The sequence below is a fragment of the Camelus dromedarius genome, chromosome 35, assembly GCF_036321535.1.
Source record: "Camelus dromedarius isolate mCamDro1 chromosome 35, mCamDro1.pat, whole genome shotgun sequence".
Taxonomy (NCBI): Eukaryota; Metazoa; Chordata; class Mammalia; order Artiodactyla; family Camelidae; genus Camelus; species Camelus dromedarius.
In genome coordinates this window covers 15,894,079-15,912,492 of record NC_087470.1, presented here as the reverse complement: position 1 = coordinate 15,912,492, position 18,414 = coordinate 15,894,079, and the positions used below count along the sequence as shown (strand labels likewise).

Sequence of the window (18,414 nt, the reverse complement as noted above, 5' to 3'; positions counted from 1 at the left end):
AAGATCTTGCAGGACTGCAGTGTGAATCTCGAATATATTTTAAATATTAATTGATTTCTTTTTTTTTTTAAACCATCAGTTGTACCCACAAAACCAATTAGTTGAATTCACATTGGCTGTCCTTCAGACCTAGCCTACATCTTATAATTTATTTTATTTTATTTTATTTTATTTTATTTTATTTTATTTTATTTTATTTTATTGAGTTACAGTCAATTTACAATGTTGTGTTAGTTTCTGGTGTCCAGCACAGTGATTCAGTCATATATATATATATATTCCTTTTCATATTCCTTGTCGTTACAGGCCATTAGAAGGTATTAAATATAGTTCCCTGTGCTGTACGGTATAAACTTGTTGTTTATCTGTTTTATATTTAGTAGTTAGTATCTGCAAATCCCAAAGTCCCAATTTATCCCTTCCTACTTCCCTCCCCCACTGGTAACCATAAGTTTGTTCTCTACGTCTGTGAGTCTGTCTCTGTTTCGTAAATATGTTCATTTGTGTCCTTTTTTTAGATTCCACGTATAAGTGACATCATATGGTATTTTTCTTTCTCTGTCTGGCTTACTTCACTTAGAATGACATTCTCCAGGTCCATCCATGTTGCTGCAAATGGTGTTATTTCATTCTTTTTTATGGCTGAGTAGTATTCCACCACCATGCTATAATAACTTTGAATTTTTCCCCTGGGGAATTCTGACTCTCTGATTCTTTGGACTCCTTAGCTAAACTAAAGTATTTTTCAAAACTAACTTTTGTTTCAAAGTATATTTCTGTAACTTATTGCTCTGATGAATTAAATAAGTTGATCTATTTCAACAAAAAAAAAAAAAAAGAAAAAGAAATGGGTACATAAATATTCCAGGCACTGTGTGAAAGACTTTGCCTTCACATAGCTTAAAAATCTGAAGGGCTGGTAAGCTGTGCACACCAGTAATTTTAACACAAAGCAGGATGGAGTGGGTCTGAGGAAGAGTGTATTGGTTTGGTCCTTCTGTAGTTTCTGCAGGGAAACTGGTAGTGTTGAATGTAGTAATTCTGAAAAATTTTTAAGAAAGGACATGAGGATAAAACCAATTCAAAATATGCCCCCGGCATTAAAATTTAGACAGTTTCTTCTTTGCAATGTGCGTCTGAATTTTGGAACGTTTTACGAAACATTCTTAAAAGACTCAAAGGGTGTTCTTTCCGGTCATTCTCCAAAGAGAGTGGAGAGCAGTCCGGCAGCTGCTTTATAATCTGAGTAAATCGGGAAGCAGGCCCTCCTGCCCCGCCTGTGTTTTGGGAAATTGTGCGTGGACCCTGCGGAAGAATTGAAGACGCTAACTGTACTTACCCAGAGTGGACACTTGAGGGCCCCCGAGGCTGCAAAGTTTTCTTCCTGGGACTCTAGTTGTCGATTTTTAACGGGATCTTAACCTCTTAGCACAAAGAAATGCTTTCCATTTTTACTGTGAGATACTGGGACAAAAATACGCATAGCGTCATATGTAAAATACAAACTAAAATAGAGGTAAATGCCTGTGTGACCTGGGCCAGGCGAGGGGAGTGGTATTTTATTAAAATCTCGCCGCCTCACTCGTCGCCTGGGCCTCCTTCCCTGCTGGATTTCAAGCCTCTCCCTGGCTTGCTTTTCTCCCTGAACCTCTGGATGAAATGTCCTGTCTTTTCCACGGTTCCACACTGAGCAGATTACGGAAGAATATACACAGTGCGATGCCATTTGCATGAAGTCCAGAACCCAGAGACACAAACGTCCTAACTCTGGGCCAAGCAGCGTGTAGAGGACCATCCTATTCAAAAGGAAACCTGAGTCTCTCTCTGCTTCCTCCTCTTAAACTTCCTTAAAGGAAAAGATCTTCATTGTATGATCTTTAAGTTTCCGCTCATGACCATGACATTTATTCGTGGCGGGGGAGCCATGCCCGCCCCACCTCCTTCAGTGGAGGTCCCATTTCAGAGTCCAGGCTACTGACTCCTTGGGCTTAACTGGTTCCCCTGTCAGAATCACCAATTTCCCCAAAAGGCAAATGTTTTCAAATTTTCCTCATTAAGCGATTTTGTATTCTGGCCACCAAGTCATTTGATTATACTAAATTTTAAAAATAGCTTTTTTTTTTTAAATTGTAGAACTGAATCTGATTATTAGGGGGGGAAAAAGCACAGAAAACAATTAATAACAATAAAAACATAGCCAAACTTCCACACAGAAGCATAACCCATCACCATTATTAAGGTTTTGACATATTTCCATCTGTTGTATGCGTCTTGAATCTTTCTTGCATATATATTCACACAGCCTGATCCGTGTACACTTTTTACTGCCTTCACATTACAGTGTCATCCTGGGTGCATCTAATTGTAACTCATCCTAATTTTTATTCTTGTAGATGTGCTGTCATTGGCTATTGCATTTATGTTACATGTGTAAATTCTCTCCATTTTTAAAATTTTTGCTATGATGCTGTCAAACACTTTTTAAGTGAATCTTCTGCACGATTTGGAATTATTTATTTACAGGGGAGATCCCTTGAAATGCATTAAATGGGGTCAAACTATATCAACGTTCTGAAGCATGTTGCCAAACATTTTCCTATAAGTATTATGTACGTTTACAATTAGGTTTCAATTTTTAACGGGATCTTAACCTCTTAGCACAAACCCAGAATTTACGTTCAACGTGGATGCTCGGACACCTTCGATAATAGCGTTAAAACTCACCAAGTATCATATTTCTTTTCCTTCCAAATGTGTTCATTGTAAAAACAGTTGAAATACGTTTGTACAAAGTAAAATGCTTCTTTAAAAATAACTCAAGTACGTTTGTAAAAAGTAACATATTTCCTTAAAAATCATTCAACTACGTTGGTAAAAAAAGTAAACCATCTCTTCCATTTGAAATCCCAATATTGAAAGTTGATACATGATATATCCTTTTAGACTGTTGCCCCCAGCGTGCCTGGCTGGCTGCAAGGCGGAGACAGCGGCCCGGCCCGACGTGGTGTGCGCATGCGCGTGCGGGCTGTGTGGGTGGGGCTGAAACAGAACGTTTTCCGTGACTCTTAACATCTGTTTTCAGTGGCTGCACGCTATCCCACTACGAGCTATGTTATCGTTCACACAGGCCAATTCATTACAAAAATATTTCCTATTATTTAAAAATACAGCAATGAACAACCTCCACATAGATCTTTGCACAGTTATGCATCCGTTTCTGTAGAACGGTGCCTAAAAACAGAGCTGCTGCACAAACTGTCTCATTCAAATCAAAATGTTTCCTGATTTGGCAGGCATGCCCAGTTATTAAGAGATATTTAGAATTAAGGAACTGAAGGCATTAAGTCCGTTTCCACTGAGGTTCCTAACTGGGACCTAACACTGGGGACCAGTTTAGGGACTGGAATCCACAATCTCCATTGGATTCAAGAGGAATTCGTGAAGCTCGGGGCACTGTGTAAGCATTACAAAAAAATAAAAATAAAAAGACAGAGATACGAGTCACTGCTCACTTATAATCTGTGCCAAGCAAACAAGTTAAAGTCAAACTGACATAAGGATTCCCCCCCATTTTTTTTCCCCCAAATCTGATTTTTCTCTTTCTCTTAAATACTAAGGCTGTATTCTTTGCAGGAGCTTAACGGACCAGGGTGAGGCGAAGTCTGTTTCCTGTTGGTGTTTATTTTGTGGTTCCATGTAGTTTCAGAATGCCTTGCATTCAGGCATCGCCACAGCGAAGCACTGACCTCTGCAGCCAGGACCCCAGGGCATGCAGCCTCGCCCTTCCCTTGGAAAATGGAACCTGGCTTTTCTTTTGCAATGGAACCCCAGTATCTCACGTCCGTGCGTCTCAGCTGGTCCAGATCCTTTTCTTGACCAGCGAGGCCCCTGGGGCTCCGAGCTGGACAGGTGCCCATCCAGGCGACAGAGCAGATTGCTGTGCAAGCCCCCGGCCCCGCCCCCGGCCCCGCCCCCGGTGCTTTCCAGACACCATTTGCCCTTTGGTTTCCCAAAGCAGCCCGGCCCCTTCCATCAAGCTGTCCGTCTGTCGTTTCAGCACTTTGTACGGTTTCATCTTCATCTGTGCCTTCCCCTCAGTTGTCTCTGACGAAGCATCAGCAAATGATGAGGACTTGACCCACCTGGGCAGCGGCTGGCCGAGGTCCTTTAAGAACATCTCACCACCACAGGTCTAGGACAAGGCTGTGAGCAGGAGGTCCCTTCCCCAGGGCCTCTTCTGCCTTTTCAGCGGACTTTCACAAACAGTGTGATGAGGCCAGAGCTGCTGCAACAGGCTTGAACCCCCAGGAGACCGACAGGAGGCTGGGATGGCGTGCGTGGTGTCCGGAGCCTGGGTCACTCATTCCGGGAGCCGTAGGAGGACGGTGCCCTGTCCCCAGGGCGAGCCGCCGGCCTGGGAGCGCTTGCCGGGGTTCAGCAGTGGCTCGTTTCTGCGTTCCCTTCCAAGAGCAGAGGAGGGGACGAGGCCAGCGAGAGGAAACCAAGTCCCGAACAGATCCGGGGCCCCAGCATCTGATCACATGCCGAGAAACGCAGTTGCACCCCACCTTAGTGTGCCCTGTGGCCCCCTTCCCTCAGCCCTGCCCCCCAAACCTGCACGATGCCAGCAGGCGACCCGGCCCCCAGCCCCCCGCAGGGAGCTGCGGGCCCCCCGACGCGGGCAGAACGTGGCTCGGAGGGTTTTAGCTCTGGGCCCGGGCTGTGCCGGTCACTGTGTCCCCCTGCGCCCGGCCTCCTCTGTCCCCCTCCGACGCCCCCCTCCTCCTCTGCATCAGTGATCTGTGCCGCACGCAGGTCTGCAAACCTCTAGTTGTGCATTTAACGAATGCACTCATTGATGGGAGCGTTCTCGGGAGCCAGGCCTGCTCGGTTTCCGCCCTCAGTCAGCCGCTGGCAGAGAACAGCTCTCAGTAACGGGAGTCAGAATGAACTGAGCTTAGACAAACCTACACCCGCCGTCCGCTCTGACCTCACAGAGCTTCCCGTCTGGGCCAGAGGGGCGCTTCCCCCCCGAGCCCGCTGGGTAGGGCTCCGTTCTGCCACCAGCCAGCTCAGGGGTCTCCGGGCACATCACTTAGACGTTTACTAGAGCCTCAGTTTTTGCATCTGCAAAATGAGCAGGACACCGAGACCTACATCACGGGTGTTGTGAGATTAAGTGAGCCACCTCGTGTCCGTGTTATAAAGGGTGCTGGGCTACAGGATGCACTGGGTGGGGGGTCACATCTGTAGCACCGACAGACGTCGCGTGCACCCTGAAATTCTAATGCGCGCGTGCGTGACCCACCTTCCACCTATAACGTGCTTTTCCCGTGTTCTCTGCATTTCCTGCTTAGCTCTTAATCCCACACCACCCGGGCCCCCTTCTTCTAACTGAAGCACTGCACTTCCTTATACTCTCAAGGCATTTAACTTCTCTTTGATTATGCTTTGTTGAGCAAAGCCGATTAGTTGCAAACTGAGGCAGTGATTGAGTCAAGTTTACCCCCAAGTTCGCACCATCTCGGCTTCTTTTTGGCAAGCGGGCCCAAAAGGAGGCGTTCAGAAGGCTGGGAGCCATGGAACAAAGACAGAAGGGAAGGCCCCTCTGGCTTGCAGAGGGCTTCCTGCTCCTCTTGGTTTCCCGTAAATGGGAGAGTGGGTTTGAAGCGACAGCCGGTCTGGGAACAGTGTCTTTGGGAACATTGATTGCTTCTTCCATTTAAAAAAAAAAAGCCATGTCACGTCGCAGCAGCAGGTGGGCAGGTGGAGCCCAGAGGCCCTTCCCTTCCTGATGCCAGGCCGGCGTGGCGCGCTCCAGGCGGAAAAAAGTCCCCTTGTGATGTCGCTGCCAAGGGGTTGCAGGGAACAGGGTCTAGGAGCAGCGTGGGTGAGGACTTTCGTTTTCAAACACTTCGCAGTTGGTTACACAACTGAATTCGTTTCTCAAGCCTGAGCAGCTCGCCTGTAATCCAGACGCCTGGCTCGTGCGTGTTGTTTTTTTAGCTGCGAAGTGATACCTTGTCATTATTCTCGTGTGACGTGTGATAGCGGTGTCGGTAATCTGCGTGCCACGCGGCACGGGGAACTGGCTGGACGTCGCACGTCGAGCCCTCCTCGTGATTTTGGCAAATCTCCTGATTCCGTCTGTGACTCCTTAGCGGATTCCCGAGAGCCGTTTTCACCCTGCAGGTGTTTTAGGGGCAGTGGAAAAAACCTGTCACCCAGAGGAAGGGGATTTCCTTTGTAACATGCATGGAAGCTTTAATGAATCTTAAGGGGAGAGACAGACGCCTGGATGATCTTGCCCCATTTTTTTTTTTTTTAATTGCTTCTCTGACACACAGCTGTGATTCTTCGAGAAAATTCCAAGGAGCCCTAAAGGCCACTGCCTGGAAAGGGACAGTGGTGGTTCGCCCCCCCCGGCTCCCTCCACCAGACCTGAAACACAGACTTCCAAACCTCGATGCCCGCTAGAATTATCCGGGGAGATTTGAAGAAAGCCCCTGATTCCCAGGTCACACCCCTGACCGATTCAATCAGTGTCTGGGGACTGGGGGGGAGCCGGGCATCGCGACCTTTGAAAAATCCCCATGAGTTTTCAGTGCTTACTTTGCAGACCGCCTGCCTTCCCATCCCTCCAGCGGCCCTGGCTGGATGCACGCTGCGTTCTCCACCCACCGGGCTGCTGTCTTGTCAACTTCTTGTTCCTTTCAAGGCTTGTATTTCAGCTAAGTTTAGTTGAGCAGGTGCTCAGCTACTACGTGCTTTCCCGTTCGCTGACTCCCTCTGAGCCCAGGGTGCCTGGAGAGGCGGTGTGCTGTGTCCCGGCCACAGGTGACCCAGTGTCCAAGGGGTCGGTAGAGCCAGCTTGGAAGGGAGGCCCAGCTCCCTGAATTTGCTGGTCTCACAAGATCCATTAACTCCTGCTGCATTGGGGTCCCCTGTTTCATTGTGCACAAGCCAGTGGGTCACGGACACGCGGAGGGCCTGCCTTCCCACCCTTGAGCTTGGAATTATGACCCTTCCGTAGCCGAGGTCTGGGGCCCAGGGGCCCAGATTGGAGCCCCACCCCTCAAACACTCGGCTGTCCCTGCCCTGCCCTCTGCCGTCTGCCTGGCCCCTGACGCTGCAAGGGCCAGCCTCCCTGGAGCGCCCTGTTTGGAAATTTCCTCCTAAGGGAAATGGTCCCTGGAGGTTTCCTTGGCTTGTGGGGGGTGTGGGGAGGACGCGAGGGGACTAAGGGACCCACAGGGGAGCTGTCCCCTGGCCTTCTGCAGAGTCTTGGTTATGTCTGTGCATCACCTGGGAAGAGGGACAGGCCGAAGTGATGCCCGACTCCTGAACAGGGGCAGCCCTGAGGCACACTGACACCCGGCCCTGCCCTCCCACCAGGCGGCCAGCGACGGCGGGCTTCTCCTCTGCCGCCGGGAGCTGGGCCGGCGCACCGGCAGGACTCCCATGTTCTTTTTCATTACTGGTGACTACAAGGCATTGAATGCAGTTCCCTGTGCTGCACAGTAGGACCTTGTGGTTTATCTGTTTTATATGCAGCAGTGTGTATCTGCAAATCTCCAACTCCCAGTTTATCCCTCCCACCCCCTTCCCTGTGTGCGAACGCAGGCCTGCCCTTCTGTACAGGACGAGGGTCCGCCTCCATCAGGAAACAGACCCCAGCGCTGAGTCACGCGTGCAAAACACATGCACATGCAAACAGCGGAATAACATGGACTTGAAGTTTCTCTGGTCCTGGAGCAGGGCTGTCATCGGCACCGCTCTGCATCCCAGTGCCCCCGCCTGCACGGAAAATTTCCGTGGAAATTTCCAGACCTTACACAGATCAAGACCAATTACACTGCGTCCTCCCCCGGGGTCGTCACATGCGGGTGCTGGGGACCACAGCCATTTTATAAATTGCAATTCTCATTTCCTGTCTTCCCCCTTTTTACCTCTTTCCCCTAGCTCTGCACATATGCCTGGATATGCTGGTAAGGTTCATTTCGCAGCCACCCACCCGGCAAATTCGGATATTCCATCGACGACCCCCTCTCCAGATTCAGAAGTGCAGAGGTAAGTGTGGGTCCTGTGACTCAACGTGTTCAGGTTTGTTGCGGGGTTGGGGGGGGTGTGGGGAGGGGGCCCTAATTACAGTTATTCCATTAAAGAACAATTAAGTCCTAAGAGTAAATTTACGTGGTTTAAAAAATTAGGGTGTCAAGTCCAAAAAGACAGGAGAGTCCATTTTCCCATTTAAGGAGCATTTTCAGATATTTAAAGCGTATTAGGTGAATGGCCTCTTTGCATCTCGGACTCACAGCTCCTTCTGCACCATCATCCGAACACGCAACTGGGGACATGAGACGTGCGTTCACATCTTGTGAATAACCACCTGATTTTTCATAAGAAAAAATCTCGGATCGGAAGCCATATATATATATGTATGCATTAGACACCATTCTGCAAACTGAAAACCGGAGACGTTAGCTGGGGGGGTCACCCAGACCCCGTTCCCCAAAGCTGCTGGGGGGAGCAGCACGGCACCGCTCATTGTGACTCACATTTGAAAGCGTCGGATGGAAGCCTCGGCCTTGCAAGCGAGATGACACGGCTCTGAAAATGCACGTGCAGGCTTAACCAGGTCCAGTCGCCGGGCTGGTGCAAGGAAATCAGGTCTCCTGGTGGGTCGCTGTGTGCCTGGGAAGGGGAGCCAGGCAGCACCCCCTCTCCCCCAAGGGTGCCGTTTCTCCTTTTTGGTAGAGAATCCATTTCTTTACCAGACGCCGATGGCACATCCACTCTGGACCAGGCACTGTTTAAGGCACTGAGCGCACAGGGTTTGAACAGAAAAGATCCAACAGCAGAAGGGGACTCAAGCAACTCTGCAGGGTGGGGGGCATGGCTTTGGAAGGAGACAAGGCAGGGTGACCATGGAGCTTGGCAGTCAGGGAGGGCTTCCCGGCGGTGACCTTCAGGCCGAGTCGGACCTTGTGCCCCAGTGGACTTTTCTAAATGCTCCGCGAAGGGCCCCCTGGACCAGGGTTTGTGGTTCACACGGCCATTCCCTCTCTTGCTCACTCATCTGTCTGCTCACTCTGATGTTTCACCGGCTCGGCCGTGTGTTTATGGCGCCCCAGGAGTTCACAAGGATTAGACCCAGCTGGCGAGGGGCTCACAGTCTAAACGTGAGCAGGGGACACGCAGCTGTCCGTGAGGACGCCGAGGTCATCGGGGCACCAGCCAGTGTCTGAGGCCGCCCCAGATGCCGGGGCTTCTAGCGAGGCAAGCATCTTGCTATTGCGGGGACGGATGAGGAAACCGCGTGCAAGGTCGCAGGGGGTGCACGTGGGGCACCAAAGGGGACTGCACGGAGGAGGTGGTTCCGCCGTGAATCTGGGACGAGGGGAGTTGGTCCCACGGGTGCTTGAGGCCAGGGCTCTGCTTCCTCCTGGGACCCACGACAAGGAGCCCCTCACCACCCAACTGTGGGGTCCCCAGAAGGCGGCTCCGGGTTCTGCCTGCCCGCCGTCATGGGAGCTGCGTGCAGAGGGCCCTCCGCCCCGGGCGCACGACCTAGTTCTACAGGTGGTGACCATCGGGGAGCTTCCCGCTGACAGTGCCGTGTCCCCTGAGCTGAACGTGGGTTTGACAACCGTCTGGTCTAGGCCATCGGATGAAAAACGTCTGAGAGGAGGTCGCTGGCTTTCAAGGCTAGTGCTTTGCATTCAATTGATTTTCTCTCAAGACACATTATTAAGTTTCTTTTTGGGGTGGGGTAATTAAATTTACATACTTATTTTTAGTGGAGGCACCAGGGATCGAACCCAGGTCCTCGTGCATGCTAAGTGCACGCTGTACCCCTGAGCCACACCCTCCCCACAAGACACAGTTTTCAAATGTCACAAATTTGTTTGCAAAGGCAGGGCTGCTGGAAATTTAGACAACGTGCTTTATTTCAGGCAGAGGACCCAAAGAAACCATGTCAAAAGTAAATGCAGCCTTTTATCTGTCGTGGAGACTTACTGTCCAGAAAGAGCTGCGAGGACGCTGTGTCTGGACCATTCACGACGGGGGAGGGACCAAACTCAAAAGCCGCTTTTTCGGGGCGAATGCCAGCGGTCCTGATCCCTGACCTTTTGGTTCACCATCCACCGTCCCGCCCCAAACATCTCAGACCTCCTCCCCGACGGCCTGTTGGCCTAGAATGTTTCCACAGTCACCAGACCTCTAGGTACCCAGTGTCCCTGTGCATTTGAAAGAAATCTTTATTTCTGCAGAAAACTCATCCTCCCCGTCACTGCAACTGTTACAGGAGAACCAGAGCGTTGAGGCCACAGGTTCACGTCCGTGGCCCACCCGCCCTCACCCCCCAGGCCCTGCGCACACAGCTGTCACCCGCTGCCCCAGGGAGGGGACTGAGAACCCCCCGAGCTGTCTTCCCCGGGGTCCTTGTTCTCCGGGTGCACGTCGGCTCTGGAAACAGTGACAGCATCCCAAGGGCCACCCACTAAGTGACAGTGAGCGATGGGGGCGTGCTCTGCCGGGTGCCCCGGTCTCCGCCCCCACCTGCGGACGCGCACCCCGGGCAGCGGCTCCTGGAGGGCGGGCGGCTCGGCCGCGAGGAAGCCCCGGGGACGCTCCGGCTGGACGAAGCCCCGTTCTAGCAGAGGGACGGCAGCCTGGAGCAGGGAGGCCCGGGCTCTGCGTCCCTCCGGCCCTGGGACCAGAGGCCTCTGAGGCTCTCCATCACGAAGCTGTGCTCTGATTTTGTTTTTTGGTGACACTATACTGCTTTTTGGCTAAAAATTTCCCGTGGAAGTGGGAGTCTAGGTCTGTCTCTGGTGAGTGTCACGAGAACCCAGCGAGCAAGCCTCCTCTTGGTCGTGGCTGCCGGGTCTCCCGTGATGCGCCCGGCTGTTCCTGGGCGCCAGGCGCTGGCGCTCGCCCTCTCCGCTCTCCACACTGCGGCCCCGTCTCCCAAAGGCCTGCCCACCCCCGCGGAGGCCGCGTCCACACCGCTGTGTTCCCGCGGCCCCGAGCTGCTCCAGCGGGCCCCCCCGTCCCCCCACCCCCCCCATCAGAATGTCTGCTCCCACCGCAGTTCTGTGTCCTTTCCTCCCAGAAAAATAGGCTCTCACTTTTCTAAACCTTCACATCCTTCCCGCTGAGCTCTGGGCCCTCTTCAGCGCTGCTCCCCCAACCCCCGCCAGCGGCCTCCATGCTGGAGAAATCAGACGTGACCCCCCCCAACTCCAAGCTGCCGTCCGGCACTCCCACCCCTTCCTTTCACTCCTAAACGCCTTTAAAAAGTGAACAGCCCTTCCCGTCCCCCCCCACCCCACGTCCTCCCAGCCCGCCCCTCCCCAGATCTTGCGGTGGAATGATGTGACCGGGAGGGACCTTTGAACCCCCTTTGCGCCCATTTGCCGGGGACCTTTGTGGTTGATGGTCTACACCGGCGGTTTGGGGCCAGGCGGCTTGGGCCGTGACTGTGAGCACCAGGGGGCTGAGGGCCGTGTGGTCCCCTTGCCACACCTGGAGCGAGCTGTGCAGGACACCAGCAGCCCCCGGGGCTTGGCCCTGAGACGTGATGCCACGCAGCAAGGAAGGGGACTTGGGACGAGATTGGAGGGGGCGCGGGAGGTGGGTCAGAAGGGATGCTGTGGGCCTCGGGCTGTGAGGGGACGGGCCTGCGCCCTGGACCCCGGTCTCCATCCAGCCCAGCGTCTCCTGCGCGGTCCTTCTGGCCAGGGTGCACTTCCACGGAAGAATCACGAGCTCTCACTCTGACGGCCTCTTTTCCCGACGTAATAAAAAAAAATAATCAGAGCACAAAAACAAGGCCCTTCAGGTCCCGCGGCCGTGGGCTCTGTCACTCCTGCCGCACGCAAGCGTCGCCGTGTGCTCGCGCACGCGTGTGTGAGCCAGCTGTTCAAGACGGATGGCATGACGCGTGTCCACGGTGGGCGGACGGCCCTGGCCATCAGCCGTGTTTGGAAAGCATCGCTTGCCTCCTAGTCGACGTTTTCAGGTCTTTTAATTTTCACGGGAATCTTGGTAGGTCATTATTGCCCTGGGATAGGTGAGCCAAGGACACGTGAGGTCAGGGGCGTCGTGTGAGGGCAGTCAGGTGTCCCCAGGGGCAGGGCGACACCGGCTCTGGGCCCTGCACGTGGCCCGTCCACCCCCACCCTCCTCCCACTCTCCCGTTCGCTGCCAGCCCTGCCCGCGTGCTCCGTGCCTCCCACCTTCCCGTCTCCCTGAACTCTGACCTCGGCCTGCACCGCCCTGCCTTCACCCTGAGCCCCGTAACTATGACTTGGAGAACATACGAGGTTGTATGTTTTATTTACGTTACGTTTATTTTTCTTTCTGTTTTTCCTCCACCCCGTTCTAGCGTCTTACGGCAAGCAACGGTGGTCGACGTGTTCCGTCACCAGGCCCCGCTGTCCCGGATGGTCACAACTGTGAAACCCTACAACCCCTTCAATAAGAAGGAAAATGGAACGGTCGGCTACTGAGAGACACCCGCCCTCCGAGGGGGGGGGCCTGAGGCACTGCGCAAGGTGCAGGGGCAAATAAAGGAAATTTTAAAAAGGCACGTTTGGAGTGTGTCCACAGAATCTGGCCAAGGCTGGGTGGACCCCAGCCTCGGTCATTCCCTTGGCTCAGCCCTGGAGTGCCCCCATTCCGTGATGGCAGTCAAGATTTTCTGGAAGCCACCAGCAGCGGAGGTTTTATTGTAGAGGATTCTTCTTGAGAGTGGCGATGCCAGGCTGCCTGGAGGTTTCAGGCTGAGGGACGGGTTGTAACTGCAGATCATAGATTCTGCAATCACAGATTATCCCGCCCAAAACCTGTATGTTGTTAATGAGAAAGCCGAGTGCTGAGAGAGACAGTGGCGTTCTCTTCACAGAGGGTGCATCACACGGAGACAGCACCTGTGGTGAGGAAGACCAGAGCCTCCGTGGCCTGACTCCGGCGTTTCAGAGAGAGGGAGGCACTCCCCGGGCTCCGTGAGGGTCTGAGGCAGGAATGGCCACCACGTCCACTTTAGGGTCAGCCCATGGCCTGGCTGGGTCTTGACCCAACTGAGCACCAGCTTCAGCGTCACCCAGGTGTGCTGTGGGCTCGTGGGACCCTCCGTGCACCCACGCATGGTTATGTTCCTATACCCAGGCCTGTAGGTCCTGTTAGGGTCACTGGACCCTGCAACCCCACGGCAGGCATTTCGCAAACATCCTGCTATGTTATGAACAGGCCGCCTGAGACCAGGAGAAGGGAGGTTTTGATCTAAGGTCACGCAAGTCATAACTAGCAGGCTTAGAGCTAGAGCCCAGGTTTTCTGAATCTAGAAAACTGCCCCGCTCCATTTCTCTGCAGACCAGACCATCTGTGCATCACTCAGGAATAAACCAAACAGAAGCGGAACGCCTTCTCCTTCTCCCAGGAGATCCAGGATGCACCAGGGGTCCCCCAGAGCTCCCCGCATGTGTGTAAATCCTTTGGGGGTGGCTTGGCGCTGCTTCTCCCACTGGAGGGGCAAAATCAGCTATTTTGGCTTGGGCCTCTCCTGTTGCTTCAGCTGACAACTCGAGAGACTTGGATGTTGACTGCAGACCCTCCCCGAGCACTGCCTTTCTGCCCAGACAGACAGGAAGGCACGCGTCTGTCCGTCCACCCTCCATCCGTCCTGGGGAGCCGACTCGCCTTCAAGGAAAAGGATTGACTTCACCTGAATCCGACCTTGCAATTCTAATTATTTTCAGAAAGAGCAATTCTCTCTCTCTCTTAAAAAAAAAAAAAACAAACAAAAACAAAGATCTTCATCTCAGAAGATTCTCACCCAAACACACGCGGGGAAGTTGAGCCCCGCCCGGGGAGTGGATTCACGCACGTTAGTTACGTCTCGTGAGCTGGCGTTCTGCGGTGGACGTCCACATTGTCAGGAGGCCTTGCTGCTCCACAGCCGAGGCTCCTGTTGGTCATCCTGGGCTTTTCTACGGCTAGGATGCCGGAAGCACCTGACCCCAACCCCAGCAGGCCCCGATGATTGTGGCCACCCTCCCAGTGCGGGCACCGGGGCGCCCGCCAGAGCTCCCAGCATCTCGAAGCTGCTTCTCGGAAGATGGGGGCCTTGTCTGCAGCGTGCCGGGGGCCCCTGCAGGAGAAGGGAGGGGGCGGCTCTGCATTTTAACCCCCCCATCGGCTCAGACGTCCCCCCTGCGACGCTAAGGTGCCAACCCCGCCCCCCGCAGACCTGGAGTCCAAGGCCAGCAGAGCGGTACCCGCATGCCTGGCCCTCGCCTCTGGATGTGAGCCGTGTGACTTGGGTCTCCACGGTCAGCAGTCCAACTGAAAAACACCGAGATCAGAGGAGACACCTACAGGGGGAGCCATCTGTTTGCCAAGCTCCGAATTCTGCTCTTGGGTGTTTTGTATCCACACCTCCCGAGGCTGCACTGGCCACGTGCCCTCAGCCCCTCTCCCCACAGCTCGGACTCCCCTAAACTTTACTCTCTCTGCTTTTATTTCACCCCGGGGGCGACACAAACACAGGCCACCCCTGCAATTTTGTAAGACGTAGGTGGAAGACAGGGTCAGAAGTTAGTAAGGAGGTCACAGGAAGAGAGCCTGAATCTCAGGCAGGATTCAGACACACAGATGTCGAATGTGTTCCCATCAGCGTCTCCTGTGCAAAATGGGGCAAAGGAAGGAGGCACCCACACCGGGTCGAATGGGACATCTGTCATGTTGCCTCCGTGGGGAGCGACCTCCAGCCCTGACAGTCCTGCCCAGAACATGCTGTCCATGGGAGGGGGCAGATGGCCCAGAGGGAGCAGCCTGACGGCCCGGACTACCTTTTAATAAACGCGAATGTTCTAAATTCGGTCCCTTCGCTCCACTGAGCCTGGGGGAGACCGGCCGCTCCTGCTCTCTGGGAATCCAAGCGCCCTCCGCTGTGATCTGTAAACTGCTGGAGCACACGAGACAGAAGAGGAGGCAGAGGGACCAGAGTTAAGTCAGGAACAGGTGTGCGTCTCCGTGAAATACATTTGCAGGATTATTTTTAGGATGTCTGCGTCCAAGGCGGTGTTCTGTCATCACCATTTTTGTGGAAAGCCTGGGAGGCGAGGAGGCACTCTGGCTGCAAAAACGGGCTTCAGGATCGGCCCAAAGGGGGTCCGAGTCCTGGTTCCCACTCTGCCCACGTGAGCCGCCTCAGCGCTCCGAGCCGCACGCAGGATGGGTTTAATGGTCGCCACACAATACAGAGACTCTCACTACCGGACAGAACACGGGAACGTGGTCTCCACTCTGCTGGTGCACATTCGTCTTTGCACAAACACCCCGAGACGCAGCCACAGGGGAGATGCCTGCGGTGCAGGGGCGCTGGGTCCTCGTCCAGCGCTCACGCCACCCAGCAGCCAGGAGCCAGGGAAAAAGTCGGTTCACGCTGATTGTCCTAAAGTGGCCACGGATGACAGCAGTGCGTTAATCTCTCAGCTCCGACACGTACACAGACGAACTCCCCAGTCTAGTAAATTGATCAATTTCTCTTCCCAAAACTATGCTGCACTTTTCAAAACAAAAATACATCCTATTGAAAGACAGGTGTCCTCACGTACACACACACAGATACACTGAACGGATAATTATGTGTCTTTGGCATAAAAGACTCTGGTTTACCCAAAGTAGCACTCTGCTTGAAAATGGGGGGGAAATATATTGCCTTTAAGGGGGAGCACCAAGTTTTTGGGGGTGCTGGCACAAGTTTTATTAAACTGGCATGGAAAGGCAATAGCTGGGTGTTCTCAAGGTTTTTTTCTGACTTTGTGTCCCAGCAAATCTTTATGTCTTCTATCCAAAAGGGTCACACGCTGTGTGGTGGTTTTATTGGGTGCACTTCTGTACGTATTTTTTTTTTATTACGATTGGTTTTGAATACGTTCGGTTTCGAATACGTTCACGATCCCTGCCATCGAAGCGGCTCCCCCCTCCACGCCCTGTCAGTGGGGGTTCCTCACGCCCCGGTGGAAACTGACGTGGAAACCGGGGCTCCGCCCGCCCCGCGCCCCCTGCCGACCGCAGGTGCACAGGAAGGGGGCCCGCTTCCTGCCGCCCCCACGCGGCAGCCGCCCAGCGTGGGTTCCCGGGGCAAACCCCGCGGCCCAGCCCTGCAAACTGCGAGCGAGCAGCGCTCTACCTCCCCGCGTGACCACCTTGGAAATGAAGTGCCACCGGGCCGTATAAATCTGTTTTTCCAGTGCCGGCAGACTGACTGTGTGTGACTCCTGTGGGCGGGCCCAGGACATGCAGGACAGAGCAGACTTGGCAACGTGCCCATAGCGGGTGGGGGGGGGGCGGGCGGCGGGCATGGGGTCCCTGGGGTTGAAGGTGACGTTTGGAGAGGGTCGCGGGACCTGCGTGGAGGATCCGGGCAGGTGGGGACAGCCCAGCGCCATGCGCAGCCTGGGGCTCCCAGGCAGGCCAGACTGAGAGCTCAGGGCTGGTCTGGAGGGGGGAGAGGGGGCGTGCAGCGGGGTGGGACGTTCACCCGCAAAGCTGAGCCAAGGAGAAACCCCATCAGGTGGGCTGGGTGGGACAGCACCTGAAGAGCGACCCCATGGTCTCATTTCTGCAGGTCAGAGGTTTCAAGCCCGTATCAGCAGGGTCACTAAAAGTTACAGGCTTTGAGCGAGATGTCCTGGGGGCGCTCACTGCGATGTCCGCAGGCCCCTGCAGAGCCGCGGTCAAACACGGAAGCTAGACAAAGACCCCGACGTTACAGCTGTCCCACGTGCCGGCGGGGGGGCCCCAGACTGGTTCCTGAGGGACCGTGGCCTCCGGTCCTCTGTGTGCATCGTGACTCGGACGGCGGGGTCTCCCCTCCGGCTTCGCGCCCCTCCTACACGCCGAGCCCCCATCACAGTGTGAACACGGCGGGGAAAGTCGCTGCAGCTCAACCGCTCGGACCCACCAGGGAGGACGTCCGCGGCTGCAAAATAAATCCAGGTCTGGAGGGCAGGCGTGGCCCCCGGGACCGACACCGACGCAAACCGAGGGGCGCTTGGTCCAGAGCCGGTGAGATGCTCGGGGCGTGTGGCTGCGGCCCGGCCTCAGGGCTGCGGGGCCCTCTGACCCACGGCTTCCTCTCTCACCTGTGTTGTCATCCAGGCACTGACTCTGCGTGTAACCCTGTAAAACTCAAGTAAATTGCCTGAGTTACAACGCGGAACTGAAAGGTGCAGAAGGCACTACAGCACATCAAAGGTGAATCGGGAGCCTGTCTGCAAGACGCTGGAGTCCACCCTTTACCTGTCTGTTTGTCTGTCTGTCTACCTACCTACCTACATACCTACATACCTACCTATCCATCCATCCATCCAACCATTATATCTATCTATCTATCTATCTATCTATCTATCTGTCTATCTATCTATCTATCTATGTACCTACCTACCCATCCATCCATCCATCCATTTATCTATCTATCTACCTACCTACCTACCTATCCATCTATCCATCCATCTATCCATTTATCTATCCATCTATCTATCTATCTATCTATCTATCTATCTATCTATCTATCTATCTATCTATCTATCCATTTATCTATCGATCTATCTATCCATCCATCCATCCATCCACCTATCCATCTATCTATCCATTTATCTATCTATCTATCTATCTATCTATCTATCTATCTATCTATCTATCCATTTATCTATCGATCTATCTATCCATCCATCCATCCATCCACCTATCCATCTATCTATCCATTTATCTATCTATCTATCTATCCATCTATCTATCTATCTATCTATCTATCTATCTATCTATCTATCTATCTATCTATCTATCTATCCATTTATCTATCGATCTATCTATCCATCCATCCATCCATCCACCTATCCATCTATCTATCCATTTATCTATCTATCTATCTATCTATCTATCTATCTATCTATCTATCTATCTATCCATTTATCTATCGATCTATCTATCCATCCATCCATCCATCCACCTATCCATCTATCTATCCATTTATCTATCTATCTATCTATCTATCTATCTATCTATCTATCTATCTATGTATCTATCTATATATCTATCTACCTACCTACCTATCCATCTATCCATCCATCTATCCATTTATCTATCTATCCATCTATCTATCTATCTATCCATCTATCTATCTATCTACCTACCTACCTATCATCTATCATTTCTGTCTGTCTGTCTCTCTCTCTCTGTCTATCCGTAGCATCTGTCTATAATCAATCTCCTTGAACTTTCCAAGTCCCCCTGAGTTTCTCTTTCCTTCGGGACAAGATTTATCTCTCCAAATTGGTTGATGAGACTGGGGTCAGTGAATTTGCACGTCAGGTGATTGGTTTTCTCGGTTTTGCTGTT

The 18,414-nt window shown here is 53.1% G+C and overlaps 1 protein-coding gene across 1 annotated transcript in view; it reads left to right on the top strand.

Moving 5' to 3' along the window:
• Window positions 1-12,590, top strand: part of SPMIP7 (sperm microtubule inner protein 7) — a 35,118-nt gene extending 22,528 nt beyond the window's left edge. The window contains exons 8-9 of the mRNA XM_031444993.2: window positions 7,963-8,070; window positions 12,395-12,590. Coding sequence (XP_031300853.2) covers window positions 7,963-8,070; window positions 12,395-12,518 — 232 coding nt within the window. The 3' untranslated portion in view covers window positions 12,519-12,590. The remainder of the gene's footprint in view (window positions 1-7,962; window positions 8,071-12,394) is intronic.
• Window positions 12,591-18,414: the final 5,824 nt, after the last annotated feature.